At 49.2% G+C, this 27,635-nt stretch overlaps 9 protein-coding genes across 9 annotated transcripts; 1 reads left to right on the plus strand and 8 right to left on the minus strand.

Moving 5' to 3' along the window:
- Window positions 1-1,695: 1,695 nt before the first annotated feature.
- BC939DRAFT_461069 (kinase-like domain-containing protein) lies at window positions 1,696-4,158 on the minus strand. Its single transcript, XM_051556969.1, has 10 exons — window positions 4,030-4,158; window positions 3,590-3,840; window positions 3,460-3,512; window positions 3,159-3,374; window positions 2,973-3,058; window positions 2,717-2,858; window positions 2,594-2,620; window positions 2,428-2,472; window positions 2,306-2,329; window positions 1,696-2,203 (listed from the first exon to the last, which is right to left on the minus strand). The coding sequence occupies exons 2-10, from the start codon at window positions 3,771-3,773 to the stop codon at window positions 1,802-1,804; spliced, it is 1,179 nt and encodes a 392-aa protein (XP_051408989.1). The 5' UTR covers window positions 3,774-3,840; window positions 4,030-4,158; the 3' UTR covers window positions 1,696-1,801.
- Window positions 4,159-5,174: 1,016 nt separating this feature from the next.
- On the minus strand, window positions 5,175-6,478 carry BC939DRAFT_461074 (thioredoxin-like protein). The gene is made up of 3 exons (XM_051556970.1): window positions 6,318-6,478; window positions 5,590-5,696; window positions 5,175-5,477 (listed from the first exon to the last, which is right to left on the minus strand). The coding sequence occupies exons 1-3, from the start codon at window positions 6,431-6,433 to the stop codon at window positions 5,293-5,295; spliced, it is 408 nt and encodes a 135-aa protein (XP_051408990.1). The 5' UTR covers window positions 6,434-6,478; the 3' UTR covers window positions 5,175-5,292.
- A 1,554-nt stretch (window positions 6,479-8,032) lies between these two features.
- On the minus strand, window positions 8,033-8,568 carry BC939DRAFT_461079 (uncharacterized protein). The gene has a single exon (XM_051556971.1). It carries the CDS (start codon window positions 8,540-8,542, stop codon window positions 8,096-8,098), a length of 447 nt encoding a protein of 148 aa, XP_051408991.1. The 5' UTR covers window positions 8,543-8,568; the 3' UTR covers window positions 8,033-8,095.
- A 973-nt stretch (window positions 8,569-9,541) lies between these two features.
- BC939DRAFT_531536 (uncharacterized protein) lies at window positions 9,542-14,494 on the minus strand. Its single transcript, XM_051561618.1, has 4 exons — window positions 13,467-14,494; window positions 13,235-13,363; window positions 13,018-13,093; window positions 9,542-12,922 (listed from the first exon to the last, which is right to left on the minus strand). The coding sequence occupies exons 1-4, from the start codon at window positions 13,997-13,999 to the stop codon at window positions 9,584-9,586; spliced, it is 4,077 nt and encodes a 1,358-aa protein (XP_051408992.1). The 5' UTR covers window positions 14,000-14,494; the 3' UTR covers window positions 9,542-9,583.
- Window positions 14,495-15,043: 549 nt separating this feature from the next.
- Window positions 15,044-16,418, minus strand: BC939DRAFT_461084 (glycolipid transfer protein domain-containing protein). The gene is made up of 5 exons (XM_051556972.1): window positions 16,262-16,418; window positions 16,092-16,147; window positions 15,765-15,883; window positions 15,531-15,666; window positions 15,044-15,416 (listed from the first exon to the last, which is right to left on the minus strand). Exons 1-5 carry the CDS (start codon window positions 16,374-16,376, stop codon window positions 15,258-15,260), a joined length of 585 nt encoding a protein of 194 aa, XP_051408993.1. The 5' UTR covers window positions 16,377-16,418; the 3' UTR covers window positions 15,044-15,257.
- Window positions 16,419-16,810: 392 nt separating this feature from the next.
- BC939DRAFT_271378 (TPMT family) lies at window positions 16,811-18,061 on the plus strand. The gene is made up of 4 exons (XM_051551135.1): window positions 16,811-16,991; window positions 17,118-17,350; window positions 17,486-17,592; window positions 17,695-18,061. The coding sequence occupies exons 1-4, from the start codon at window positions 16,955-16,957 to the stop codon at window positions 17,948-17,950; spliced, it is 633 nt and encodes a 210-aa protein (XP_051408994.1). The 5' UTR covers window positions 16,811-16,954; the 3' UTR covers window positions 17,951-18,061.
- A 10-nt stretch (window positions 18,062-18,071) lies between these two features.
- BC939DRAFT_271368 (uncharacterized protein) lies at window positions 18,072-20,709 on the minus strand. Its single transcript, XM_051551134.1, has 2 exons — window positions 19,959-20,709; window positions 18,072-19,873 (listed from the first exon to the last, which is right to left on the minus strand). The coding sequence occupies exons 1-2, from the start codon at window positions 20,580-20,582 to the stop codon at window positions 18,173-18,175; spliced, it is 2,325 nt and encodes a 774-aa protein (XP_051408995.1). The 5' UTR covers window positions 20,583-20,709; the 3' UTR covers window positions 18,072-18,172.
- Window positions 20,710-24,802, minus strand: BC939DRAFT_271367 (uncharacterized protein). The gene is made up of 5 exons (XM_051551133.1): window positions 24,573-24,802; window positions 23,276-24,500; window positions 21,487-23,149; window positions 21,250-21,400; window positions 20,710-21,157 (listed from the first exon to the last, which is right to left on the minus strand). The coding sequence occupies exons 2-5, from the start codon at window positions 24,426-24,428 to the stop codon at window positions 20,837-20,839; spliced, it is 3,288 nt and encodes a 1,095-aa protein (XP_051408996.1). The 5' UTR covers window positions 24,429-24,500; window positions 24,573-24,802; the 3' UTR covers window positions 20,710-20,836.
- A 464-nt stretch (window positions 24,803-25,266) lies between these two features.
- BC939DRAFT_461090 (major facilitator superfamily domain-containing protein) lies at window positions 25,267-27,408 on the minus strand. The gene is made up of 3 exons (XM_051556973.1): window positions 26,916-27,408; window positions 26,615-26,815; window positions 25,267-26,510 (listed from the first exon to the last, which is right to left on the minus strand). Exons 1-3 carry the CDS (start codon window positions 27,149-27,151, stop codon window positions 25,292-25,294), a joined length of 1,656 nt encoding a protein of 551 aa, XP_051408997.1. The 5' UTR covers window positions 27,152-27,408; the 3' UTR covers window positions 25,267-25,291.
- Window positions 27,409-27,635: the final 227 nt, after the last annotated feature.

Consider the following 27,635-nt stretch of genomic DNA (forward strand, 5'->3'; position numbering starts at 1 on the left):
CTGATGCCTGACTCTTGCCTATCCCCTGTTGCCCCTGAAAGCCGTCGCTTGGGACCCACAACACGTCACGACAAGGACAAAACCTCACCGTAATGACCTGCAACTCATCAAGATCCCAGAGCTCGTCAGCTTAATCGCCCCGACACCTCTCGCCGAGCGACCTAACCGTTTGTCTGCGTGTCAACCACAACTGATTGAGGCCACTTTACCGGGACTATCTGTGTCTTTGATTATGAATACGCGCTATGGACTTCCCCACAAGAGCACGACAGCGGCGGCGACACAAGGCTAGGTGGGAGCAGTGTCCACCAATATGCACATTTCATCAAGACCGCCACCATCGCCAATGCTTTCTCCTTGCAGTACCTGGGAGACAATTGCACCAGTTTGACACGTATCTCCAATATAAAAAGCGCGCGTGAGGCAGAACATGCCGCTTAGCGCTAGGGGATGTCAGCTTCCTACGCGACAATTGTCCATGTTTGAGTCAAGCTAATTAGTCAAGATCCAGAGATCAGAATGAACCTTTCGAAAGTTGCCAGGGACGTGGACAGGGTCGCAGCAGCTCTAGGACAGTTATCGGGCCTCGAAAACCTCACTGTTTCAGAACTACCGCAGCAGGACACACTAGAACTCTTGCTCGATCATTGTCTCAACATTCACACTTTAACATGGAGTCCAGAAAGGTCCTCCGCTGTCGTACAATGACTGCTGTGTTGTTCGGACCAAGAGACGTTTACTTACATTCGGTGCCTAGATACACAGGCGATTGCCTTGGACCCTTGTTACAAAGATGCCGGGTTACTCGAACGTTATGGATTCCCAATCGACGCAGGAGAAGACCTTTTTCTATAGTTAGTCACCACCATTTCTGCAGTTTGTCCCAAGATCCGGCGAGTTGACATTATTCAAAGACGTGAATATTATGCAAATCAGTCGAGCATGCTGGGCCGAACGCTGGCAGGCTTCCCTCAGCCTGTATCTTTGTGGTTGCAGCTGATCAGGGTTGACTTCTCGATGGGACATCATCTTTCGTGGATTGGGCTGATGGACAAGCCGGAAGAGTGTTATGCGCGAACCCGGATGTTCACTCAGCACACCCCATACCACCTAATCTTTGGGGTACTCGAGCTGTGTCCGAACTTGAGGATTTTTGATCTGACTGAGATCCCTACAGTTGATAGACACTTCTTGCAGCTCCATTGGGCGTGTCGGGAGTCTTTAACAGAGCTGGAACTGACCCATTGTCTGCCAGGATCACATTTACGACTCGGATGGGATGTCCAGGGCTGCACATGTCAGCAATATGGACGAGGGTAGTAGGAAAATACCCTCATCATTGGACAGCTTACATCGGCCTCAGCAAGAGCAGATGATGAATCAACTGGTCCAGTTGAAGAACCTTGTGGAGTTGACCATGGACCTTGAGGTCTTAAGAAGATTGGTTCCCATAGCAAATGAACGGTGCGGCAATAGCGCGGTTTGTAGAGGTAAAGGGGCCCAAAGCATTGAGTGTCAATGGTACATAATACTGAAATCAATGGGACACTGCATCTCAATACGTCTCTCTCTTTCTCTCTCTCTCTCTCTCTCTCTTCGGTGTATTAAGATGCATTAAAGCTCGGGGCAAATATTTTCTGCTTCTTGTATTTTTTTATTCTTTTTATTCTTTTTTTTTTCTCTTTTTTTTTTGTACTGTCATTGGATGGCATATGGTGCTGGCGATGAATTGGATATTATGCGGTATATACAAATTGTATGCAAACAGATATAACAGGAGCGAGTCAACTCATGCCTCGCCTCACTGCAAGTACTCTGCAAGGCGATCAACGACATACGACATTGTTGGCCTCCTTCTCGGATCTTTCCTCCACATGTCCTGAATAAGCGACAACAGCGACGTAGGATACTTTCTGAGCCTATCCAGGGGCGGCCTCACATCCTTGTCCCGCACGGCCTCATACAGTTGATGCTCGGTCAAGTTGTGATAAGGGTATCCGAGGTCAGCCCAGGAGAGGATCTCCCAAAAGATTAGTCCGCAGGCATAAACGTCGACCTTTTCGGTGTAGCGGGGGTTAGGTGTCCAGAACTCGGGTGCTTGCCAGTTGGGTGTTCCGCATTGGGTGTGCATCGAAGCGTTGGCACGAGGACGGATTCGGGCGAGACCAAAATCATTGATCTTGGCTCTGTCGTCAGACGAAATCTGTGGGTGGAAGTGAAGATATGGGGCCGAAACAATGCATGGTGAGCTATTGAATACTATATTCTGCATTACAAGGATGAGTTGCGAGGATAAAGAACGTACCAGAATGTTCATGGATTTCATGTCCTATTCAGAAGAGCGTCAGTATCGACGATAAGAATAAAGGTTAGATAATCTTTCAAGAAAATGAGCCATGCCTCGGCCTAAAATTCAAAAGCACTCACTCTGTGGATGATACTTGGTCGGCGTGTATGGAGATATGAGCAGGCCTATTTGGTGCAAAAAAGAGAATCGAATCGATATTCGTTAATGGAGCACAACTGGGATTAAGTCACGTTGGTATAGATCCGACTGTATTTTTCATCCTGTTGCTCATTTTGTGCTTCTTACCAAGGCGATATCATGCATGTACATGATCTATAATGCAATAAGGAGCACGTTAGCTTACTATTCGGTGTCAATAAACTCTTAGCGATTTAAAAGTAATGCAAAACCCCTCCCCCGGCTACTCACCATTCGGCCAAAGGTGGGTCTTCGAGCTTTGCGCATATAATCGTACAGGTCACCGTGCTCACAAAGCTCTGTAACAATGCAGAGGTGTCGAACGTTGGTGCAAACCCCGACAAAACGCACAATGTTTTCATGCCTCAGTTGCCTATCCAACAAAGGAGAAGACGACGTTAGAGCAACCAAAAAAAAAAAAAAAAAAAAAAAAAGCCTCCATTGCATCGACAACAGAAAAGGAACGGGGCAGGGACGAACTACTTACTTGAGCACATCGATCTCATGCTTCATCTCTTTGATATCCGTCTCTGTGAAGTTCTGGATCCTGAGTTGTCCAATAGCCACATCCTCCTACGATTTCGCCGTTCGAGACAAGGCAAGACACGCGTTACGACCTGCTCCTCGACACCCCTCTCCTTGTCTTCCATCGGCTGAACACCAGTTCACTTACGCCTTTGTATTTTCCGGCATAGCAATCCTTGAATCCTCCAGATCCTAGCTTCCGTCCTACTTGAATCTGATCATATGTGATTTCACCCTGGAAGTTGGCATCCATCAGTAGTGAGTTCAGATACACAGTGTTGATGGCTGCCTTCTTGGACACAACCGGTATCTCAGGACAATATAGCTGAGGTGTCGATGGGCCTGGTACTGGCTTTGCTTTTTGCTATCAAGATTCGAACGAAGTATCAGACAAACGAGCATGAAGCGGCAGAAACATGGGCGAGATGCTGCTCGTTTTGAAGACTTACCCAGTCCAGCAAGTACTTGATCAACTGCTTCTTTTCGCCCTCAGCAGGCAGGCCTAATGAAACCCATTAACGTTTAGTAAAGTAGACTACAAATCGCATACCAATTGATATCTGGGAGATGGTTCCCTACCTCGGTCCTGGCACATGACGACGATGTCAGCTTTGATACGAGCGTTCAAGGTTTCCTCGGTCTCGTTCTCGAGTCGCTCGTCCACATGTCGCTCGATCGTCTGGAAGCCCTTTCCCATGAACGTGGAATGAACAGGTGGAGTAATGAACTGCCAATCAAAATGTCCGTTTGCGTTTCTCAACATATTGTATGTGATGTGTTGTCCTGAAGTGTTGTTGTAATGTGAATTTGCGATCGTGGAGATCAGGGTTCTGTTATTGTTTAATGCGGGCCGCACAGCAAGTGGAAAATAAAGAAAAGATTATGAGAGAGTAGGGATGAAAAGGAAAGGTTGGAAGGAGGGTAGAAAGATGTGAGAAAAAAGAAACATGGACGCGACCTTCCAGCTTGCTCTTCTCAAGCATCTTTGGCGTGCTTTTTTTTTTTTTTTTTTTTTTTACCTGGAGAAAGATGAAAGAAGGGGTCAGGATGAATGAAGGCGCTGGAGGCGAGTGGAGAGTGAGGAGGAGAAAGAGAAGAGTTGCTCAGGATGATGGCAGAGGTACAAAACAAAGAATGATCGAAAAGGGTGAACGCGGTTCTTTTTATATATGTCTAGCCACGCGATGAAGTAAAGTGTTGCACACGACTAAGAATGCACTATCACTAGGCTGAAATGTAACACAGGAGGAAGCAGAGTTACCCTGGCTGAACACAAAAAAAAAATCCAGGGCCTTGTACCGCGTGGCCCAATTTACTTCTCAAACAAGTTGCACTGCATTCACAAACGAATAAACTGTCGCCCAGTCCCTCGATTGCATGAGTCAAGGAGCTGGCATGTCATGCGCAGGAATGGGTCAGTCCCTCGCTGTATGGCCATCGACTTTAGGATACAGGGCACTACATGCTCCTGTGCTAATGTGCGTGGACCATGCAATCTACCTTATCTACCCGTTGGCAAGAGTAATCATTTCCATGCATCATTCATCTTCATGTCAGTGTTCGCCTCATCCTTGGGCTTTTCACAGCTAGCCTGCCCTTTAGTCCCTCTTTTGTGTATCGTCTCCCCCTCCCCCTTCTACACGCCTTAGCATCAGGCCTCGTTGCATGTATACCCTGAACAACTGTTGGCATGTGCTGACCGCCCCTGGGCAAGACTCATCCACAGTCAGAGTCATCTCTGACACGAAGTGCTAGAATGATCTCTCCTTCTCTTGTTTTCACTCTTCTTCACGAGTACTTGACCTGGGTCACTTCCTTGCCCTCTAGTTCGCATGCTATGCCTGAACCGTGGTTCTCTAGTTTGTGACCACTTGATGGCCTATTACTCCACGGTTACCCATTATTATTATTTTAGGTTATGAAATTGATGTCATGATGCATGGAGCGCTCCTGTGCAATATAAAGAATGAGAAGGGACCTATTCCTGAACATATCAGTCATCTTGACAAATTCTCGCGTGTCCCACGTGGTGGCAAGGCCAATTTACGCGTCGGAGTACTACAAGACTTGGCCATATAGGCATGCCCCTCCTTCTGCTACAATACTCATACTATTTTTTTTTGTGCACCCTTACTAGAACAAAATCCTTCGCGATATTCAATAGTTAGTCTATGAACGATGATGATTTATTTGCAGAAACATAAAGAAAGAAGTGCGCAAGGAGAAACCAAGTAAAAAAGAAGACAGAGCAATGCAAACTACGTCCTTGTAGAAACATTGCCTTAGATTTTGTGCGGGACAGTGTGGAAGGGTGACCAGATACCACGGACGGATTCTGTAGTCGAAATAACGGGCTTCTTAAACACCTTCATCCTGTTTCCAGCTGACTCCTTCAGCAGCGCAACCTTGCCCGCGATGTCCGTTGGCTCCATGTTGCGTACGCAAACAACCTTGTCCTTTCCATTGACTATAGGAAATAATGAATAAAATAGCGTTAACGATTGTTTCTGAGCAATAATGCTGATTTTGCTCCTGCTAATCCAGACAAAAAAAGAATCCATGAAGGGCAAGCCACTTACGGTATAAGCCGCGGATGACGGGGTGTTTGGAGGGCCTTGGCGTGACAATGACTTCGACATGAGGGTGCTCTTTTGCAAATTGGATCAGATCCTTCTTGAGATAGTCACTATCGGTATGAAGGTGGGAGTTGTTGCAAATGATGAGAACGATACTCCGATGACAACAATAGTGCCGTGATAATCCTGGCGTCCCAGCGGTCTATAGTTCTTGGTTCTTATTGATTGAGCAACTTTCTGGCAGTAAATGTGTCCACAAATATTGTCCTGCGTTCCAGTGGTCTGTCAAGTCCGTTACAAGGACGAGAGCGCTGTAATGCCGAAATCTGACTAAGCATTCCTGTGCTCACGATGCTGCTAGCATATTGACGATCAATGTCGTTCCTGTACCAATTGCTCTGTCGTATTGCGCTGGTTCGATTTATTATGCTCTCCTGTGACCAATTACTGCTGTGCTGTATTTCCTATTCCCCTCACTTCAGCCATTCTGTTCCTGTTCCTGCTCCTGTTCCTGCTCTTGCTCCTGTTTAAGTGTCAAGTTTTTCTGCAAATCTCTGAGTACACACTCCAAATATCCTCATAATAACTCTGACGGTACATATTCCACGTCCCGAGAGTCCCGTAGCTCTCTCTTATATATGATCCGCTCCTGTAAGGGTTAGTGGCAGTAACTCCTGAGAAAAGAAGAGAGAAAAAAAAAAAAAAAAGGCTTCTGGTCTGTGCTGGCATACATCATTCCCCTTGAACTGCCGCTACGTTCGCAGTAGTGAAATACAAGACGACGGCATTGTGGGATGAATGCGCCGACGCCGTTCTTGAGGACAGGGTGAGCCATTGGTGCCGGCATGGTGTGTATGTATGGTATCGAGTTTGGGTGGAGGCTAATGGGCGAGCAGCTTGATCGGATCTGGTTTGTTGATCTCAAGGTCGGAGGAACGAAAATTATTTCGGTGACGCCATCTAAATATGCAAAAATTGCTCCGGTAACCCGCATATAGTCCAAGGTGCACCTTCTGTTTATAAGTCTTTTATGATGTAGTTGCCCATCGTGACACAGAGTTCCTTGAGCCTTGCATCGCGTTTTTTGGAAGCCTCTGCGACCTCCTCCTCATGCTTTCGCTTCCTCGCCGCCCGCTCCTTGGCTCGCTCTGCTTGTAGCAGCAACTGAACATTTGGAGGAACATATGCTGGCACAGGGAGGTCATTGTTGTCCATGGCATCTTGGCCGTCTTGACCGTCGCCGCCATCGTCCGAGTTATCTTGAGGACCTGTCATCTCTATGATATTCTTCAGCCAGAGGTTACACAGTCAGTGAATCTCAACTCCCCTTTGCTATGCCAGTCCACCAAGAGTATGGCGCCCTTAAAGGCCACAGACGATTCAGACAATGATAGTGAGAGTGAAGAGGACGAGATAAGATCGCAGGGACCATGTCACAGGACTGGACCCAGGCAACCCTAATAGGATTAGGCGTCGGTTGACGGAACCTTAGATACCAGTCTAACATGCCGACAAGCTCTTTGGCCGAGCCGTGCCGGTCCCGTAAAACGTATAGAAAGGCCCCTCGCTACCTGTTAATAAAGCACTCATTCTTATCCTGACTTCCTGACCTGAGTTACTGCTGCAGACCAGTAATTCGACCCCACACATCAAACCAAGGACCGCAGGAGCTCGAACATATTTGTAAGAGGTTGAGAAGACATAGAGGGAATGGGTTCGATTTGATCGAGCCGGTGGGCAGTCCGGTCAGGAAAATAGATAAACAATAGGGATGGAGAAGGCGTATAGTGGAAGGGCAGGAGAAAAGGGCAGCAATAAAGTTAGAGCTGGACATACAGAGGGTTGCAGACTCAGAGAAATTTTCAGAATGGACATTGGAAATGCAGCAAGAGAGGTTGGAAATGGATATGAGGATGAAGCGAATTCAGGAACAGATGATGATGGTGTTGGAACTAAAGAAGATGGCCCGGGACGCTGGTCTGTAAGCAGAGCAACCACAGTTGACAATTCTGATCGGCCGATGGAGCAGGAGACATCCATCCTAGTGTCGACAGAGTGATCTTCGTGTCCTGATGCACCAGAATTCCATCTGGTTCCCAGGGTATCTCACATGCGAGCACTCCTCGGCAGCGGATATCAGACAGTACCAGTAACGCCTTCTCTCGAGATCGCCTCCAGTCCGTGGCAACCAACGACTCGTTTGCAATCGCTCTGTTCAGCTCATCGCCGTATTCTGTATCAAGCCCTCTTGCCGGTTTTCATCACATTCATCCATCAATGAAAATTATGGTCTGGTGCTTATTCGCCGGCACGTATTAAACTGGATTTCAAATCGAATGCAATATCTCAGTCCCTCTTGCCAAGCTGATTCAGCTTAGAGACTTGAGTGGATGTATTGCAATTTATTCTCTTGGGTTGAACGATATTACTCTATTCTATTGGCCCTCCTCGCTAAAAAAAAAAAAAACAGAAAAAATCGACTTGGGCCAGAAACCGTGGAGAAAGAAGGCTAACGTTGAGCTTTAATGCTGTGGAAGGAAGGACCGTATCGCAAACACGAGGCCGTGCCTTGGGAGAGTGTAATTCTCTGAACCTCTCCAACACAATCATATTTGCTATAGCCAATAACTGTGATAGTTGGGCTGTACAGATTGTTCCCGACAGTGATAGACTTGGAACCCATTCCCTTGAGATTTTTACAGTTGCCAAGTTCGCCATTACACATGCCCGTTGAAGAATCGCCGCCGCAGCCATCTTCCTCATACACTTCGTAATGAAGATTGCAGAGAAGTGCTGTCATGTTTCCATCGTTAGGCTTAGTCACAACATTCAAGGGAGCATCGGCGGCAACGACATCCAGAGGAGCAACGGCGGCAACGGGATCCAGAGGCACAACGGCAGCAGCGGCAACGGCAATTAATCCCAAAAGAGTGGCAAGCTTGGATGGTCCGTACATTGTGTTGTCGAGGGGTTGTGTGTGAGTGTTTTGGAAGTGGGAGTGACTGATATTTATAATAACTGCTCCTACTATTTCCATAGGAACAACCTTAAAGTCCTCGCCACGACATGTATGCGCCAAATAAAGACGCGCAAAAATGTACAAGTGCATAGAAGGAGGTGCCTCAATCGGTGTCCTATTGATACTATGCACGCTTGCATGCATGGTCTCTCCAGTGATAGTAGTTCCCACAGGGCAGGGCTTAAGGTTGGCCCAAGAAAGTCCAATGCTAGTTCTCCCAGAACAGGGCTCTTTTAGTTCTCACGGGCCGATATTTTTATATATTTTTCGGTCGATGCCTTTCTAATTGTCCTGCCGCATATTCAGCCGAGTCCAATGTACATACATATTCGCCCCGTGAACGCCGTCGAGGTTGTTGATATTGATTCGTAACTCGGTGAGAGATTTCCAGCGTCTTTTGAGCCTTTCAAAACGTATACTCTATCTTGACTCGAGCCCCACTGAACTTTCTGCTGAACGCCTGTTAATTTCCTTAGAGGTTTCGTCTGAAGCCCGTTATGAGGGTAGGTACTGGGCCATATGCTGCATCCTCTCATGCACATTTTCCCAGCCCTGCTTTTACACAAGACAGTACTTATATGTGCCGAGGAACGCTTGATTGTTACCTCTCCATTGACATATAAGCATGACAAGGGCGCGGTGATATTAGCTTACAGCCCCTCAATGCACCGCTCATACTACTTTTTCACCAATACAACGGAGAGACCCAGAATCCTGGCAAGGGCATCATCCGAGCCATGGGACTCACTGTGGCCCAGCCGGTGTATGATCATGCAATAATGCCTCTCCCATGGACACCCTTCCGAGCATTTTTACAATCGACAACAACCCATCCATCAAGGAAGTGGCTATGTTCGGGAGAAAGTTTAATCATGGTTGCACAATGAATGTAAAAAATTGTGCTGTGGTAGAAATCTTGCCGGTATTCATTAAATTCTAGCTTTATTTTGTCAAAGATTAATATATCGAGTTTATTCTTCACCCACGATAACCAGGCCACATCTGCAGACGGGCACTCACGCCATGCAAATGCATCACATCCATCTGTCCACACCTACGACAGAACGTTGAACCCTTACCCGGTATCCCCAGATGTTCCCTCCATTTTTGTCGCAGCTCCGTCAACTTTAACTTCCGTCTCTCCTCCGCTTCCACTACATCCACGGCCCCCGATGAAAACGGCCACAGACAGGCGAACGACGAAGGCGTGGTCGAGTAATCCGCGGCCGCATCGCCTTTCTGCATCCCCCTCCACAATTTCTTGATCCAATCCTGTTCCACTGAGGTCGAGATACCTTCCTTGCCATCCCACCCGAGCGAGAACAGCATCCTGATACGTTTTTCCACGCCTTCAAAGAACTCGTCCGTTGGGGCCAGGTTGTCGTGGAGGTCGAATGTTGGTTGTGGTGAGGTCCAATACTGCAGCAGCTGCCGATTCGGCTCTATCGTGAAATATCCGTCCGTCACCTTGACATCGAGTCGATGCCAGCGTCCCTTGTCTCGGCTCGACTTTGCTATTGCGTCCGTCGCAGAACGTGCACACCCTGCTCGTCGCTGTATTTCTTCATGAATCTCCTGGATGGCGCCTAGAGACTCGAATTGGTCCACACCCACGGGCGAGTCCAGCGCAAAGTGAAACCTCGGCAAGAACACGTCTGTGGATGGAGTGACATCAGGCGTGCCTTCCTTGTTGCTTTGTCCATTTGCGTGCGAAATGCCCTCCCCATGACAGCCTCCGTGATAGCTGTGATCACGCTTTGGTCTACGATCACACGAAAGCGTCAGGAACAATACAAACCGGTTTTCCCAGCTCTTGACATCGTTCGTCTTTTTCTTGCTGATATCCCGGCTGAGGAACTCCGAATCCTGCAAGGGTCGGCCGGGCTCGAAACAGTACTGAACAGGTTCGCCCCAGATCGCAATGGGGTAGGCACGAACAAAAGGTTCGCCGACACGAAGACCGCCGTAGAACTCAAGTCGACTGCGTTCGATCTGCAGCGAGAGCGGAAGAAGATCTTGCCATGTGCGAAGAGTCTCAACACGTTTCTTGGCCCGTTTCGCAGGGACCAAGCTGATATCCGAGGTATTAGTGCTCCCTGTAAGACAGTCAGGCGAAGGCTCCGCAGAGACGATGATCAACCGCTTGGGAGCCGTACGCTTTGTCCAGACATTCGTTTTCGGGAGGCACAACCACCAGATGCATCCTTCTCTGCACCCTGCCTCCTCCTCCATGCCATTGCTTAGCTCGCTCGAGATCTCTGTAAGAGTCATGTCCGATAAATCATTATCTTTGCTCTGTGCTGTCGACTGAACTCTGCTGTCACTGCCAAGACCAGGCCCAGACGAATCCTCGATGAAATCCGGCTGGAGAAACCCGTTATCGAGCGGACACCATACACTGAAATCCTCGCCGTTCCATCGGTCGCCCCACTGGTTGCTGTTGTCGGCACAGTAATTCCACAGTGTGAAACTCAGCATGCTTGCATCCATGGCATCGAGCAACATCTTCATCGCAAATGACTGCTTTGGATATCCGTACCGGTTCTTGAAACTCGTTTTGTTGTGCATGTCAATAGGCAGACCCGTCTCGCCCATCAGGATGCCGTGGTCGCGACCCATAGCGAACTGGATATCAGACTGAATCCCATGTACTTGATCCTTCCATGCCTGTCCGACTCCACCCCAGCCGAACTTGAGCGCCCCGAGGACCGACCAGTAGATACCACGTTTGTAACCCAGATAATCAAGCGTGAAGGGAACAAAGTCGCGAGTAACATTTGTATACCCGTCATAGAAGTGAGGCGCGACCACAACATTGTCGCCCACGTCACCAACGGGGTCGAAAACTGGGTGTTGGCATGCATTCTCGTACAAATAGTCCGCCGTCTCCGCAGGTCCCTTGCCTTTCTCCTCGCCATCGCCGCCATCGCCACTCGCTGAAGCTGAAGCTGGAGGTATCGCAGGTACCGACTGCCGCATAATCGAGGCCGTGTGCTGGTTCTTGAACGCCTTGTGAGGTTGCCCACTAACTATTGCTCGGAACATATTCTTCAACTGATCTGTTGCGCCGCCGATCAAGACCTTCTGCAGACGAAACATGGGAGGCTCCTCGTTGATTGGTGGCTCCACAAAGATCGTAAACCTAGGATCTTGCTGTCGTAGCCGCAGCGAAAACGTGTTGACGAACGGCAGCCAAAAGTCCTGCTTCCATTCGACTTCTTTGCCGGGCTGAAATCCTGGCGGCACATACTGCCTGGTCGGTATGCGTTGAAAGTAGTTGGGTTTCAGCAATTTGCCCGTTTGTGGATCCCAGACCTTGTGCTCTGCCCAAAGACAGACTTCACTGTATCCCGCAGGCTTTGGCCAGCCAGTTTTGGCAAGGTTGGATTCTGCAAGCTCGAGTGGAGTAAGAGACTTAGGGCTAAATGATGCCAATGATTCTGCAGACTGCGGTGATATTACTAGTGGTGGCGGGGCTCTAGTGCTTGGTGCTGTTGATTCGCCTGCTGGATCACCAGTGATATTGAGATGCGAGACAACGTCGAAGGGTGAATTCTCTGGATGGTAGGCAGGTGAAGGGTAGGCCGGGGCTGAGGGCGGGTATAGGTGTTGCTCTCCAAACGCATTGTTGCTCTTGTACTGCCGATTTGCCCTCCAGAACGGTCTCTTCCACAAGTTGACCTTTCCTTCATTAACCTTGAGTGATCCCTTTCTCAGTGGACCAAGGCTACCTGTCTCCCAGACCTGACAGTTAACTGTCCTGCCCTGGGCAAGCTCCAATCCTTGGAATGGAGTTGGACATGCTCCAATCTGCAGATCCGCCAACTCCAACAATTCATTCAAATTTGGATGGTTCAAATATCCCGGTGAAGGCTCGTTCAGCGTGTCAAAACCCATAACCGTCCCTGAATCAATCAGTCCTGCGCCGAGACCATCTCTGACTGTCTTAGTATCATCATCGCGGATCTGTTGGGCCAAGTGTGAAAAGGCCTCTATGAAATGCCCCTGCAGGAAATGTTGGATGTTGACCCGTCCGCGCTCCACGAACTCTTGGTCAACTCTAGGGATCGGGGTCAAGTTCTGAACTGGAGAAGGTGCCTTAATGCCTCCAGAGACGCCTCGTCGATAGGCCTCATCCGAGACGACCGTCGAATGGATCTTGCGCAAATGCGACAGGACTGTAGTCGAAAGAGGGACCATGGCGTGGGGCGCAAAGATCTGGCCGGCGAAGAACAGTGTGTACATGGTGGCAGCTGCAACCTTGATACTGTTGGTGGCCCAAATCATCCTTGGGTAGTTTTCCTTGTTCTCATACGTCTATAATGAAGAAAATCAGTTAATTACATATGTCACAGGAATCGGTTCTTTAAGGCTCCTCCCGTGAAACTAGCAATCTTTAAGTAGCAACTCACATTTTGAACGACGGCCGCTCCGGTCGCGTCAAACTTTCTCATGTCGAGCCCTGCCAGTTCGAGGGTCCATCCAGGCCTAACAACATCATAAAATGACAAAATCACCGCTTGTGTTAAAAAGGGGGGAATGAATGGTCGTGTTGTTGGTCATGCGCAATGAACGTATGTTGTATCTGTAACAAACAAAAACGAATAATCAAAAAAGAGGGGATCCTACATTCCAGATCCTCCAGAGAATCGACTCCAGCAATCAACATGAGGGTCCAGGAAGCACTTCAGGCCGTACTTGCCTGCAATCTTAAGCAATTTTATCAGGTATGTGATATAATCCTCGTCGTAGATGCCTCTGTTAGATAAGATTTTCAAGGCATTTTCTGTTTAGTCGAGACCTTTCACTGCGTCAAAGAAAACTGAGCAATCAAGATAGCTGGCGACTCTAGCACACTTACGGTCCACTGTGCTCCAATGCTTCCCAGGGCACAAGGACTCGAAGGCATTGGCAGCCCCATCGAGCCAGCCTCTCAAAGTGCAACTCGGCCTCCGCCAATGTAAACGGTCGATTCACAAACGATACATTTCGATGGTCATAGAAATGTTCTTCCATATACGAGTAGATCACACCTGGGATTGCGCCTTTGTTCTTTGCCCTTGCCTCCTCTTGCTTTGTTTGTGGATTAGATGACGAAGATGCGGCGACCGATGCCGATAATGATGTTGACGGTGCCCTAGGTAGTGCCCCAAAGAACTCTGATGATGATGATGCTGAACCGCCTGCCGAAGCTAAAGCTGCTGCTGTTGCTGCTACGCCGACGTCTCCGTCTGCTGAGGCCTGACAAAATGGCATCTTGGTGCCGCCCGAGAGATTGATTCCATGCAGGATCACGACTCTGTTCTGTGGATCTAGGATCCATCCCTCCTTTGCCGCTACTCTCGTTGACTCCCAGGCATTGCCGTACTGCGATCGTGGTGTCAAATCAGGCATTACTTTCTTTGGATCGAAGGCTTATTTTTATATATAAAGTGTGAAGAGGACTGCAGCGAAAGGTGTAAGACCAGAAGAGATGAATGAGAGAGAGGCAAGAGGAGCAAGAGAAGAGCCGGAGATGGAGAATGAGAAGAATGCGAGGAATAATGTAAACGAAGAGCGAAAAATATACAAGTCTGATACATAGGATGAGTTGAATGTTTAAATAACAGGAACCTCAGAATTATGAATGGGATGCCTAGACTGCAAGCTTTGAAAGGGTAGACAAAAACCTTGTCCTCTTTTGTGCTCCTGTGATCGGAATATCTCCGTATAGAATTTAGTAAGTGAAAGTGCAGCTTGGATTAGAACTGAATTAGGGTTGCGCTGCTTAAAACGTGGGACTGAGGGAAGAATGTATCGCGCCTTGAGGATGTAGTAGAAGGAGGAAAAGGAGCGAATAAAAGAAGGCACTGCAGCTGGTGTAGAGGTGATTCCAGGTATAGATGGTCGTCTGAAGAGGCGAAATGTGCGCGATTGCCAGCTAGGCCCTTCCTTTTATATCAAAAGCGACGCGTGTAGTAACGCGTTATTGCCGAGGGCGGCTCAAAGATGATCCTCCTCCCTTGTTCATACTTTTGTGCGCATCTCCTTCAATACACTACAGTTTGCCGTTAACTTGAAGGTTGACATCTCTGTCGCCTTTAGTAACGGCATGGGTTTCTGTCTTCTGTTGGTCCTCGTCTTTTCGTGTGATCCTGAGCAGATGATCGCACTGAGCCACGCCGACATAGTCCATGTACGACCTCGTGGCTAGCTCCGTATGTCCCCTACGTGCCCCCCTTATTTTTCTCTAGGACAGATGAGCACATCCCCCTATTACTCGGCTCTCCCAATAGAAAAAGCCCATGCGTTTCGATGAGGACACTAAGGATCAGGCCACATTTTTTTGATTGCTGTGCAAGTCGAGTTTTCTCGCAAGGCTACCCATGAGACCTGCCTCCCCTTTTTGATATCTTGAATGGAACATCAAGAACATGAGCATGGCGATAGACTAACAATGGACACCACGAGTTGACAAGAGGCCCCAGATATCTTTAAAAGACCCTTCTGTTCCTGTTTCCGTGGTATTTTATATTTATATATATTTTCTATTTTCCTGTATTTGCGCCTTTCATTCTGGGCCTTATTGTTATATACATCGAAAAAAGTCAGAAACGAAAAGTGTCAAAGAAAACAGAGAAAATAGATCTGTGGGGTAGAGTCCTGTCTCCGTTTACTTGTCCAACTTGTTGGCGGCATAGAAGGTCTGGATGTCGGTGACGACCTTGCGGAGACCATTCAAATAAGCAGACAGATCCTGCTGAACAAGGCTCTGATCCGCTCCCAACTTGGTGTAAAAGACGTCGCGATATGGGCAGGCCTTCATGGCCATCTATTTGATGATATGATAAGAGCCAGGAGGGTTTCGTGAAGGAACGTGAGAAATATGAATGTGCTGTTCGTCAATCCTATCTAATTCGAAAATTAGTGGCTCCCGAGTACATACAGCAAAGACAGGGCGGACGAGCATGCCGTGGTACTGGCGGAGAGTGTTCTCGTAACCCTTGGTGAAAGATACAGAGAGCTCCTCGTTGGGATTGGCCTCGCTACGCTCCAGGGACTGGAGAGTGAAATCGAGACCACTATGATTGCAATTGCAAGTAGAACGAACCATTAATTCACTGTAATTGATGTTATTCGCACATATGACATTTTTAAGGGCCTTTCCGTTTCAACCTACCGAGTGAGCCACAAGAGTCCCTCGGTGGCAGTCTTCTTCTTCTCGGCAATCTCACCGTTGACCAAATTCTGGAGAGTTGAGTTGGCAGCAGGGTTCTGGAGGAAACGCTCGCGGATTTTCTATGAATAAAAATTTATTTCCCAGGACAACCAAATCATATCAGCCAAGGAATGCTCTCTTCAAAAAACCCTCCGCCGATGAGAAGATGACTGGTGGCAAAAGTCGGCATGAACGATGCACAGAGGTTTGTATCGCGCGAATCGCCACCAAATCCGTATTGTGGATTCCACGCCCTTTTTTTTTTTATGTGGATATCATGATTTTTACCTTGACGTTGCCATTCATGTCATTCTGGACAACCGAGAAAACAGAGCCGAAAAGATCTAGAGTGGAAGCAAACCGACGCAGTAATAGAGCAATTGTAGGGTAAGCAACGGTCGCAGAGGGATGCTGTGGGGTTCACGGCAGAGTTGGACGTGTCACTGGTTGAATTTTACCAAAGATCTTGATGAGACCCTCGGTGGCCTGAAGGAACTCTTCAGTGTTGATGCCCTGGTCGGTGATGGTGACATCGGCGTAGTTGCGGGGAGTGGTCTGGAAGTAGGTAGCCATGATGAGAATTGGACGATGAAGGAAGCGAGTGTGAGATGAAAGATGAGGCATGAGCTGGTTCCCTATTTATTGCACTTTGCCCCAGGCCAATTGAGCCAGCCATTAGACGTGACGTGTTCGCAGGGGTGCCATTTATCACGATCCATCGACACATGCGATCTGAGAGCGCTACGATCGACGCGTGAGCTGTGGGGTATCCAATTTCCGACGCAGCGGCAGCAGCCCTTCGACCGCTGGTACGACTTGGACGCATCTTGGCGTCGAGTTCGTGTGTAAAGCACCAGGTCGAAGCAGAGTGATGCGGTCGCGCGGTATTAGCGCAGCAGCTTTTTTTTTTATTGACGCCAGATCCCCCAGATGCGCAGGCGTACCAAATGCTGCTGGGGTATCAGCGCATCAGCAAAGTAGCAAGGTATTCGTGCATGTTCCTCGATCACATATACAAAAACCTTGTGGAGAAAGCACGTTCTTGTGGGAAAAAAACGAGTATAAAAGGTTGCCAAAAGTGTGTCCGCTCTTCATTGCATTTCTTCGCCCTCTCATTCGAACACAAAAAAATAAAAAGAACTCTCATCGCCATGAACAACGAGACTCAAGACATCGTCAAGCAACAAGGCAACTGCGCGCTCCTTCCCACTCATTTTTTTTTTTTTTATTTCTTTTTCGTTCCTTCTCTCTTGCTTCAGCTATCGAAATGAATATACTAACGCAACACATCCGTGACTTACTCCCCTTTGACAGACGGCTGGAACGAGCTCTGGAAGCGAGACATCCACCCCTGGGACAAGGAAACCCCCAGCCCCGCGCTGATTGAGGTCATCGAGCAAAAACCCATCTCGGCACAAATCCCCAAATCCGGCAATGCCCTCGTCCCCGGATGTGGACGCGGCGTCGACGTCTTCTACCTTGGCAATGAAAACCGCAAGGCCTACGGACTAGACATCAGCCCCATTGCTGTTCAACAGTGCAAGGATGTGAGTTCATATCTCATACCATTGAACGCTGCGCATACATTTGTATATCTTCATTGATCTACAATAATGCCAGTTTGATTCGACTGCGCAGAACATCAATTGCTGACACGGCCTCCGTTTTAATGAATACAATAGATCCGCACCAAGAAGGGCGTGTCCGAATCGCAGGCTGAGTTCATGGTCGGTGACTTTTTCAAGTTCGATATTCCCTCTGGAGGATTCCAACTCGTTTACGACTATACGTAAGAACTGTTGGCGCAATATGTCCAACGGAATGTACGAAGGTCTCGATTCGCCATCCTGACGCCATATACTGCTTCCTTTTATTTTTTGCTTCCTTGTAGCTTCTTCTGCGCTATCCAGCCTGAACTCAGACCTGCATGGGGCCGTCGCATGGCAGAGCTGATCCCCACGGACGGTGTTCTCATCACGTTGATGTACCCCCTTGGCAACCACGCCGATGGTCCTCCCTTCGCTGTCAGCGAAGCTGCCTACCACGAGCAATTGGATTCAAACTTTGCTTGTCTGCTCGTCGACAGCTGCTCCTCCTTCGATACACGTCAGGGCAAAGAGAAGATTGGTGTCTGGCGACGAAAGTAAATATACTTATGCCTGATTGACCGAGGACACAATAAAGAATCAATGGACGCCGATAGACGATTGAGCAATTGCCTTTTGTTCTTTTTATTATGTTTTATTATGGGTAGTAGCATGTTGGTGTTTTGCAATGCTTTCTGGAGAACATCCAGCCAGCTCTAAATGTGCTCCTTGTTTGATATACAGGCGAGGCGCTTCGCTTTCTTTCTTTCTTTTTCCTCACCCTCAATCGTCCGTGAACGAAGGCGGCGCGGGAACAGCTAAGCTCGTCTTCTTTTTCTTTGTTGGTGAACGTGTCGGCGAGACTTCCATCGCACCAGTTCTCTTCTTCTTCTTTGGCGTCGTTGGAATCTGTGGCATAGACGCTAAGCTGCCTGATCCAAGAATCGAGTCACTGCCGCCGGTCTTGTCCTTGGAGCTGGATGATGACGATGAAAACTTTTCACGGTCCTTGCTGCTGCCGCTGCTGCCATTCTTGTGGTGCCCAGTGCCACCGCTCCCAAGATTGCCACTACTGCCATTATTCGATAGCGATCCAGAGGCGCCACTGCCATCGCGATCCCCGCGATCACGGTCCCTGTCGCGTTCACGGTCGCGGTCGCGGTCTCGATCTCGGTCGCGCTCACGGTCTCGATCGCGGTCACTACGGTCGCGGTCCCGTTCTCCGCGATCTCGATCCCTATCCCGGTCTCGGTCGCTGCGATCTCTGTCACGATCACGGTCCCTGTCTCGTTCACGATCGCGGTCGCGGTCTCGATCCCTTTCCCTGTACGAGTCGCGATCACGATCCCGGTCTCGGTCACCACGGTCCCTATCGCGGTCACGGTCTCTATCTCGATCTCGATCCCGGTCCTTATCCCTGTCACTACGATCGCTGCGGTCTCGCTCGCGATCTCTGTCTCGGTCCCGGTCCCGGTCTCGTCCACTGCTGCTACCGATACCACTGCTACTGCTCTTTTCGCGCTCACGGTCACGATCGCCCCTGTCACGGTCCCGGTCTCGCTCCCTGTCTCGGTCTCGTTCACGATCTCGATCTCGATCACTGCGATCGCTGCGGTCCCGGTCATCACGATCGCGGTCTCTGTCCTTTTCCTTATCGCTGCTATCACGATCACGATCGACACGGTCCTTGTCCTTGTTGCTCTTGTCTCTGTCTTTGCTGCTCTTGTCTTTGTCTTTGCTGGCCTTGGACTTTGATTCCTTATGGCCACTGCTACTCTTGCTGCTCGAGTCCCGATCCTTGTCTTTTTCGCGTTCATAAAGACTGTCTCTATCAGACTTGTCCTTGTCTTTATTTCGTTCCTTGTCCTTTTCCCTCTCCTTGTCCTTTACCTTCTCCTTCTTGTCCTCCTTATCCTTATCTTTGTCCTTCTCTTTACCCTCCTTGCTGGATTTGGATTTGGATTTCGAAACAGATGCCACTGACAGTGGCAATGTCTTACCAGCGACTCCTGACTTTAAGGATGAGGAACTGGAGGAATAGTTACCTGGCAGTGTCTTGCCCGCAGTACCAGATTTTGGAGCATCGTCATGCCCGGACTTGGATTGAGACGGCACAGCCTTAGGAGGCAACATTCGAACCGTGTTTCCGCCACCGCTTTCCATGACTTCCTCCTCCATGTCGTCCGTGTCCGTCACATCGAGCGAACTCAAGATTGAGTTCGGAGGAGGGACAAACATGCCAGGCGTTCCTGCGGATGGTACAGGTACCCCTACACCCTTAGATGTCGCTTTGGGCTTCTTTGGCTTCTTGGGGGTCGCCGGAGGAAGAGCGATGTTGGGCGATGATCCGCTGGCAGTTTTAGACAGAGGGATCGTAGCTGGCGGCGGCATTGGATCTGGGGTTTCGCTTGGGGCAGACTTTGGCTCCACATCGCTGTCGTCTTCGTCTCCATCGGCTGGTCCTTCTGATGTTGCCTTCTTGTTCTAGAGGCAGTAATGAAACAAATAGAATTGAGTTTTTGCTATAGCTGCTATAGCTAATACTGTCACGCGGCAATGTGATGCTTACCTTCTTCGTGGGTTTGGCCAGCTTTTCTTTGATCTTGGACTCCTCCTTCATCTTCTTTTTCTCCAGCTTCTCCAATAACTTCTTATCCTTTGCGTCCTGCTTCTGCTTCTTCCGCTCCGCACGCTCAGCCTCCTGTGCGTCCTTTTCCTTTTTCCGCTTTCGCTTTTTTGCCTCCGCCAATGCACTCAGCTCGCCTGGCTTGCTTGCTCGCTTCTTCATCGAGCTTACAATCTTGCCAGTCGGTGGAACCTTGGGTCTCATAGCCACTCTCCTCGAAACAGGCATAAACTCGTCCTCCATGAGTGATCCTAAATCTTCCATTCGCTTCTGGAAGAATGAGTGCAATAGTCCAATGGATGCTGTCGGGTCTGTCAACGGCGCGAATGGCGGGGGTGGCAGATAAGGCAGCTCTGCTTTGGCAGGATCCTTGGCCTTTATTAAGCCAGACCCACCAGAACCAGGTCTGTTCGGGGCATCCTTGGGATTACCGTACCAGATCCGAGATGGGATTGTCAAGGAACCCAGACCAAGCTCGCGATCAATCCCCAATTCACGGAACCCAAAAAAGTCATCGCCGAGTTCATCCGTGCCAGCACCGCCTCCGCCGATAAAGTTGCCGCTCATAAATGCGTCGTCGTTCTCCTGGAACTCGAAATCCGCATCAGCGACTTCGGTCTCGTTGAGGCTGTTGATCGTTTCAGTATAGCTGGACTCCAGTTTTCGGTGAATATCATGCAACTTATTGCCGTACCGCTCGACATCTTCGCGGATATATCCCTCCAGCTCTCCCACACTGCCGACTCCGTTTTCGTACAGGGTATGCAAAAGAATTTCCTATGCAAAACAATAAAGGGAATTAGCTCGGCTAATGTGAATAGTCACACCAAGTGGACCATCAATCTGTCCATGCTTGCACTTTTGAGAGCTGCCTTTACCTCTGCTGTCATGCCCTTGTTGTACAGATCTGTGTATCCTCTCAGTGCTCTGCCAAGGTTCAGAAAGAAATCGACAGTGATATCAGTCATTACGGCCAGCGCAGATGCCTGAGCTCCTTGGAATCCTGCGTGAGCCAGGAGTTTTGATGCCACTCGAGAAAGCATCGCATGTCCCGTAGCACTATTCATAACTAGAGGCGGCAAGGGGCCCTCATGAGGCAGTATGGGCGTTGGTTCTGGTGCCTCCTCGAACTGGCTCATATCCTATAAACAATAACCAGGAGACACTCGGTTAATATGGTCTCCTGCACAAGGAGGGCAATAGTCTAACAGCATTTCATTTCGTGGATACTTACAGGGTTGGTTGCCCTGGCAGCAAAAATCTTTGCATATATATGTCGGATCTTGCGTAACTCCTCGATATTGCGCTCAATACCAGCCGTCAGTTGTCCTGGTGCCGCTAAGGCGGAGGGGTATAAGGATAACGAGGGCTGTTTCCCCTCATGCCTGTTCAGGGGCAGCAAAGCACCGAGGTCAGAACATGTTTAAACAGAAAGAACGAGGAACCTGCTCGAAAATCGAGTATCGCTTACATGGAGATCTGAGACTCGTCAAACAACTGGCGCGCCACCTCAGGATCGTCCAACCGCTCGTGACCATGTCCCGAGATCTCTGGTAATCCCGACCGGAGCGAGTACTCTGGAAGGAAGAGCCCACCCAGCTTTTTCTTCTTTTGCAGAATATCCTCCTTAGGTTTTGGTGGAGCGAACAAATCGCGGACATAGTCCTCCTCATTTTCCTCATCCTCCTCGCTGTCGCTGTCGCCATAAATATCTTCATACGGGTCCGACTCTTCGGCAGTGGCGGCCGCGGAGGAGCCATCTTTGTCAGCGTTGAACCCAAGTATCGTCTTCTTTTTCCTCCGCCTCCTACGGCTCATCGTATCAAAAACACTGTCGTGTGCTAGGTCGATATCTCTTGACTTCTTCATTTCCCAAGGTGATCTCTCGATTGCAAGCTGGTCCTCGAATGGTAAATGCTGTTGGTGTTCCCGCGTAGAGCAAATCTTGGCGCGCGCCTTCTTCGTCTTCTCCTTCCATTCCTCGAACAGGACGTCCCCTCGGTCAGCATACAGCTCTGCGGCAACGTCTCTCTCCTCCTGCTCCAGATCGATTTCGACGGGGACTGAGGCCCTCGACATGCCACGATACCGTGCTGGGGAGTTCACCGCCAGTCCGTTAGGTGTCCCGCTTCGGCCGAGACCTCCTGTCCTCTCTGTCGAGCTGCCAGGCAGGGGCATCTCTATTGAATCCATGGTCGAGGGTTCCCTGCTAGCCTCACGCGTCGGCGTGGAGTTGGCCATCGCATCCAGATCCATAGCTGTCTTGGGGGTTTCGGACCCGAATGGGACAGCAGTAGCGCCACGCTGAGGAGGAGGATGATCCTTGGCGTTCTTGGTTATATCGCCGTTCGTTTTGTGCACCGTTTTAGACGACGTTTGCTCCTTCCGTCCGAGTCCTTTTGCCGACTCATTGGGGCGGGTAACCTGATTCTCCGTATCCTCGTCGCTCTCTTCTGCTTCAGCCTCAACCTCAGCCCTATCGCGAATGACGACGTCCTGAACAGTCTCCAGTAGCTGCTGCGTTCTTTTCTTCATGGCGATGGCGTGTTTCCGGTAAACACTACTAGGGTCGGAGTTGTACAGTAGGCAATTTGAGTAGATAAGATAAAGGTCGTTGGCGAACTGGGTCTTACTCTGATATGCGAACGCCTTGAGTTTCTTGAGCACTGTTCCTAGATCCATTGGATGCTTGATGACCTGGAAATAGTCTGGTGCCTCGCGCTTGTTGACCTTGTTCAGGAAAGGCGTCGAGTGCTCCGTGTAATTGCGAAGCTCCATCAGGACGCGCTCGCAGCCCTCATAGAGCTCCTCCTGTCCGACCTTGTCCTCATTTGCCCACTTGGATCGATTGGGCCGAACATCCGACAACAAAGTCCTCAGCTCGCGATCGGTGAGACCTGTAGCCGCACGATTGGACTCGATCGCGCCGAGCAAGTATTTCATGCTGAGACTTCCAGCTCCGAGCTGCGTCAGCATATTGTCAGCAAGACCGCTTCCTGCCTGGCTCTCCTGCTCTTGTTGGATATTTTTGTCCGCCTCCTCCAACTGCTGCTGCTCGATCATCGCATCCATGTCATATTCCAGTGTATAGTATAGATGGTGAATAGGAAGTCTGAGTGGTGCCTCGTTTTCTTCTATAGTGTTCAAGAGAAAGCAAAGTAGAGTATTTGGTTAGTTCCCTCGGTCACATAGGTTAAATAACGACTACTTAACAGGCACATTAGTTAAATCGTGGTAGCTGCCGTAGTTACTAAGCGTACCTGACCCTGTGTCATGTTTGTCTTTGGGTTGCTCCAAGGCCGCGCTCGTGTTCGGCTCATTGGACTTTTCATTCTTCGGGTCCTGGTCCATGTCCTCATCGTAATCGTCATCCTCAGGAACCCTCCGACGGGACTTTATACCACCAGCTGTCTCGCTCGAACTGCTCATGTTATCGTCGGCTTTGCTATATTTCAAGACATCCTTTTTCTCTAGGTTCGAAATGTCGATTGTTGGATGACAGCATCCTCGGTGACCTGGATACAACTTGGGAAGCAGCTGCTCAAATACCATTACGCGTGAACGGAAGGCAGTGGTAGGGATAGATACTGGGATCGAATGGGATTCTGGGGATTCAATAGATAACTCGGTCGAGGACGCGTCAGATTTGGAAGCATCATTGGATGGCTGAGAAACTACGCTTATTCTTGGGGAAGGCGATCTGTCGTGATAATTAGGGGTATGATGAGAGCGTAGGTACCCGTTCGGAGTCGAAACTGGCGGTGTTAATATCTCTGATAAGCTCTGGGTTGGAAGTAGGTCTTCTTTGTTGATAGATGCTGATGCCAAATCCGAGAACTGGTCCTGATCGACAGCCTCCGTCTTGACAATGTCCGACACTCGGTCCCCGACGGCCTCCATGCTAGTGTCGCTCGCATCAGCTGCTTCTGTAGTTTCCATGTTGGGTATTGAGTCCGGCTGCACAGGTTCTGAAGGATAATCTTGAGGAGAGTAATCTTGCTTTTCGTGCTCTTGCGCCCGCTTGGTCTCCTCGAGAAACGACCCGAAATTGCTGTCAAGAGAGATAAAGCTCTGCCAGCTGTCGAGATTTGTAAGGGCGGTCTCGAAGATCGCGTGCTCCTCCTTTGTCAGGTAGAACCTCCAAAGCTTTCTCGCGTTCATCTCCTGAGCGACATTATACGTGAGTCGAATCTGGGCATTGGATGATGGGTCGTTCAAGATTTTGAGTAGCTGCTCCTTTTGGTGCGAAGATGTCGAGGATGATGCCACTGGCTCTGTATTCGAGTCCACCGAGTCAACTGCGTGTTCACCGTCGAAATTGGACACAGACATCGGTGAGGACGGTAGGGAAGCGGCGCTATATGGCTGATTCGACTCGCCCTCGGCAAAGGATTCGCTCGAAAATAAACTCATTGGACTCTTGCTGTAACTTGATGAGCGATGATCATTCGCCAACTAGGGACAAGTCCTCCAAGGAAAACACGACTAAGTGGTGTCAGATTCAATTCCTGGTCCGTCGCCTTGGCATTCAGCTTACTAGAATGGCGTTTGTCCTACCGGTGGTCAGGTATTTGAATGATGAGCAAACTTGGGTGTCCTGAGAAAAAGCAAACAAATTGTGCGTCCTAATCCAAAGTTGACTGACGCAGCACTGCAGGAGATGACAGGTGCTTCTCGGGAATAATGAATTGTTCTGGCCCCGGATGCTCGTTGTGATTTAATCCGCTGTAACCTCCTTTCCTGAAAACCGTAGGGTGTGGTGCTGGTGCAGGGGCGAAAAAAGGGTCTGCACAGAAAAGTGCATGCAAGGATGTGGTCGAAGTGGGCGAACAAGAGAAGCGGGCAGAATCACGTGTAGTGACATGACAGTACCGGCCTTCGCATTTATTGTGTCTTGAGGAAGGGCGCACAGCACCAGTTACTTTAGTACTCTATGCCGTAAAGAACTATCATTTTGCCGCGATAAGGACACACTCCTTTCGATACTGAAAGTCCCATTGGCCATAGCTGGGTCGCTACCGGTCCTCCTCTTTTCCTCTCTGCTGTAACAAGTTCGTCTTTTTCTTTTTTTCTTTTTTTCTTTTTGTTGTTAATGAAACGGGTCCTCGGCGGTCAGCGTTGATAGTCCTCGGCATCACGAGCAAGGCGGTTCCCGTACTAATAATACTCCATCAGCATCTATATATCTTTCAGACTAGCTTACACATGCAAAAACGCGTCTTTCATTCTCTGAGAGAGATATTTTTAATAACCTATTCTAATCTTCTTATAAGAATCTAAACACGTCGCTGCTCAATCGCTGCGATAACCGAAGAGTCTTCGACCTCAGCTTTGCTCTCACGGGCTTCGACCTTCTCGCTCTCAAGCACTGAGACACTGCTGCTATCTGTTGCAGCAACACCCTTCTCCTGATCCTCGGTCATCGTTTCAGGAACCACGCTGGAGAACTCGATAGGGTCACGGTTTGCAGCAAAGATCGCAGCTAGAACAGCACCGATCCCGCCGATCACACCAAAGGTATAGAATGCTGCGCGATATCCACCCATTAATGCTTCGGGAGTACCTCCAGTACCTTCGTGGGCCTGGGAAATGATGGTGGCAAAGGCCAATCCGATGGGTCCACCAAGCTGAATGGCGACATTGAATACGGCGCCAACAACGCCTTGGTCCTCATCATCCGCATCGGCGACGGCATTGACCTGACAGCACATCCACGTGGGCGAGAGCCCGATACAGTTCACGATCATGGCAGGGAACGCGAAGTGCCAATAGCTCATACCAGGGGTGATCTGGGCGAACAGGACGGACGAGACGATGATCAAGATCCAGCCGATCAACATGATGAACTTGGTTCTAATATATGGGAACAGTCTTGTCACTGTGTAGAGACCGATGACTAAGCCAACACCGTGGACGATGTAGCAGCACGCGGTAATCAGAGGCGAGTAGTGAAGGACGTTCTGGAAGGTCAGGGACGTGAAGAAGATCATGGTGTTGTATGTAGCGGTGACGCAGATGATGATAATCACGCTCGCTAACAAACGACGAGACCTCCAGATGCGAAAGGGCATAATTGGATAGTCAATGCGTCTCTCCCAGAAGACGAAAGCGAGCAGGAGTACGAGACCAACGATGAATGGAGGCAGTGTCTTGGCGGAACCCCAGCCTTCGGTGGTGGACTCGGAAAGATAGTAGACAATGGTGATGATTCCGGCCATAAAGAGGAAGACACCGGTATAGTCGATGCGACGGTCCGTCTCAGTCGTCTCATTGTTGGCCCTGGAGATGACAAAGTAGCCGACAATGGAGAGAGTAGCCGAGATGATCGCGGTGACGAAGAAGATCCAGTACCAACCGATAGTAGCATCAAAGATGCCTCCGAGGAGGACTCCGATCGTTTGGCCAATACAGCCTGCACCGCCAAATAAGGAGAGGGCAGTTGTGCGCTCAGGGCCAAGAGGATACGTTGTAGTCAGCAATGCCAGGGCAGATGGACTAACAAAGGAAGACATAAAGACATTAAATACCATTGGCGAGCTAAGGTAACAACAGCGAGATGAGATGAGTGGTCGCTGTGCAGAGACCAGGAGATTACTTACATAGTGAATCCAGCTCCAGCACCCTGTAAGGCGCGGGCAACGGACATGAAGATCGCATTTCTTGCGAATCCGCATACCAGGGACCAAATAGCGAACCATGATGTGCCCAAAAGGAAGATGCGACGGTGACCAAATAGGTCTCCCATACGGCCACCAACTAGAAGGAATGCCGCATACGTTAGGGCGTAACTACTTACTACCCTGTATATATTGGGAGAAAAAATATGTTCAAAAAATTAGCAGGAGATTACTAAGACAAAAAACAGGAATACAGGAACATTGCTTAGAAGCGGCGCGTTACCATTGTAGCTGAGTCGGTTCGTAGTGGACATCTCGGAGAATGGAGGGGAGAGCGATAGTGACAGAGGCAATATTGATGATATCTAACATCTGAACCATGCAGAGGAGGAAGAGCAACAGGCCTTTTGTCTGGTCCAATCGCTTATACCATGGCAGCGTTGGTTTTTCTGTGGTTTGTGTGTCTGTTTTAGAAGGAATGGTTTTACTGGAAATTGTGGACGCGTCGATGTCTGCCATTGTTTCTAGGCGCCTGTTTAGGTTGTAGGTTTGAAGTGCGAAGCGTCTCTCTTTGAAAAATAATAGGATATGCGTAGAACAAAGTGCAAATGCGAGTGAAAGAATGGAGAGAGGTTATGCAATGAAAGTGCGCTTTGAAATTTGTTTGCTGTTGTTATTACAGGTCGGAAGAGTCAAGAAGAACGAAGAAAGAGAGAACTGAAGTATAAGAATGGGGGGTTGTCTGTCATAGAAGCGTCTCTTTTTATATCTTTTCGAGGATCTGCGCTGCTGCTACCGTTACCATGGTTTAACTGCAGTTCAAATGCTCGTCATCAGATAGAGCTTGTCAGACCCGCGCAGCACCTTTTACTTCGTTGCCTAAAGGCATGAAGGGTACTTCAATAGGCCACCCTAGTCTGCGCAGATGGATGAAACGAATTGGCGAATGAATGCTGTCCATTAGGACACATCATTTGCTATTGTTATAGGCGCCTGTATGCAA

This window comes from Gamsiella multidivaricata (assembly GCF_025024155.1).
Source record: "Gamsiella multidivaricata strain RSA 2152 chromosome Unknown BC939scaffold_65, whole genome shotgun sequence".
Classification (NCBI taxonomy): domain Eukaryota; kingdom Fungi; phylum Mortierellomycota; class Mortierellomycetes; order Mortierellales; family Mortierellaceae; genus Gamsiella; species Gamsiella multidivaricata.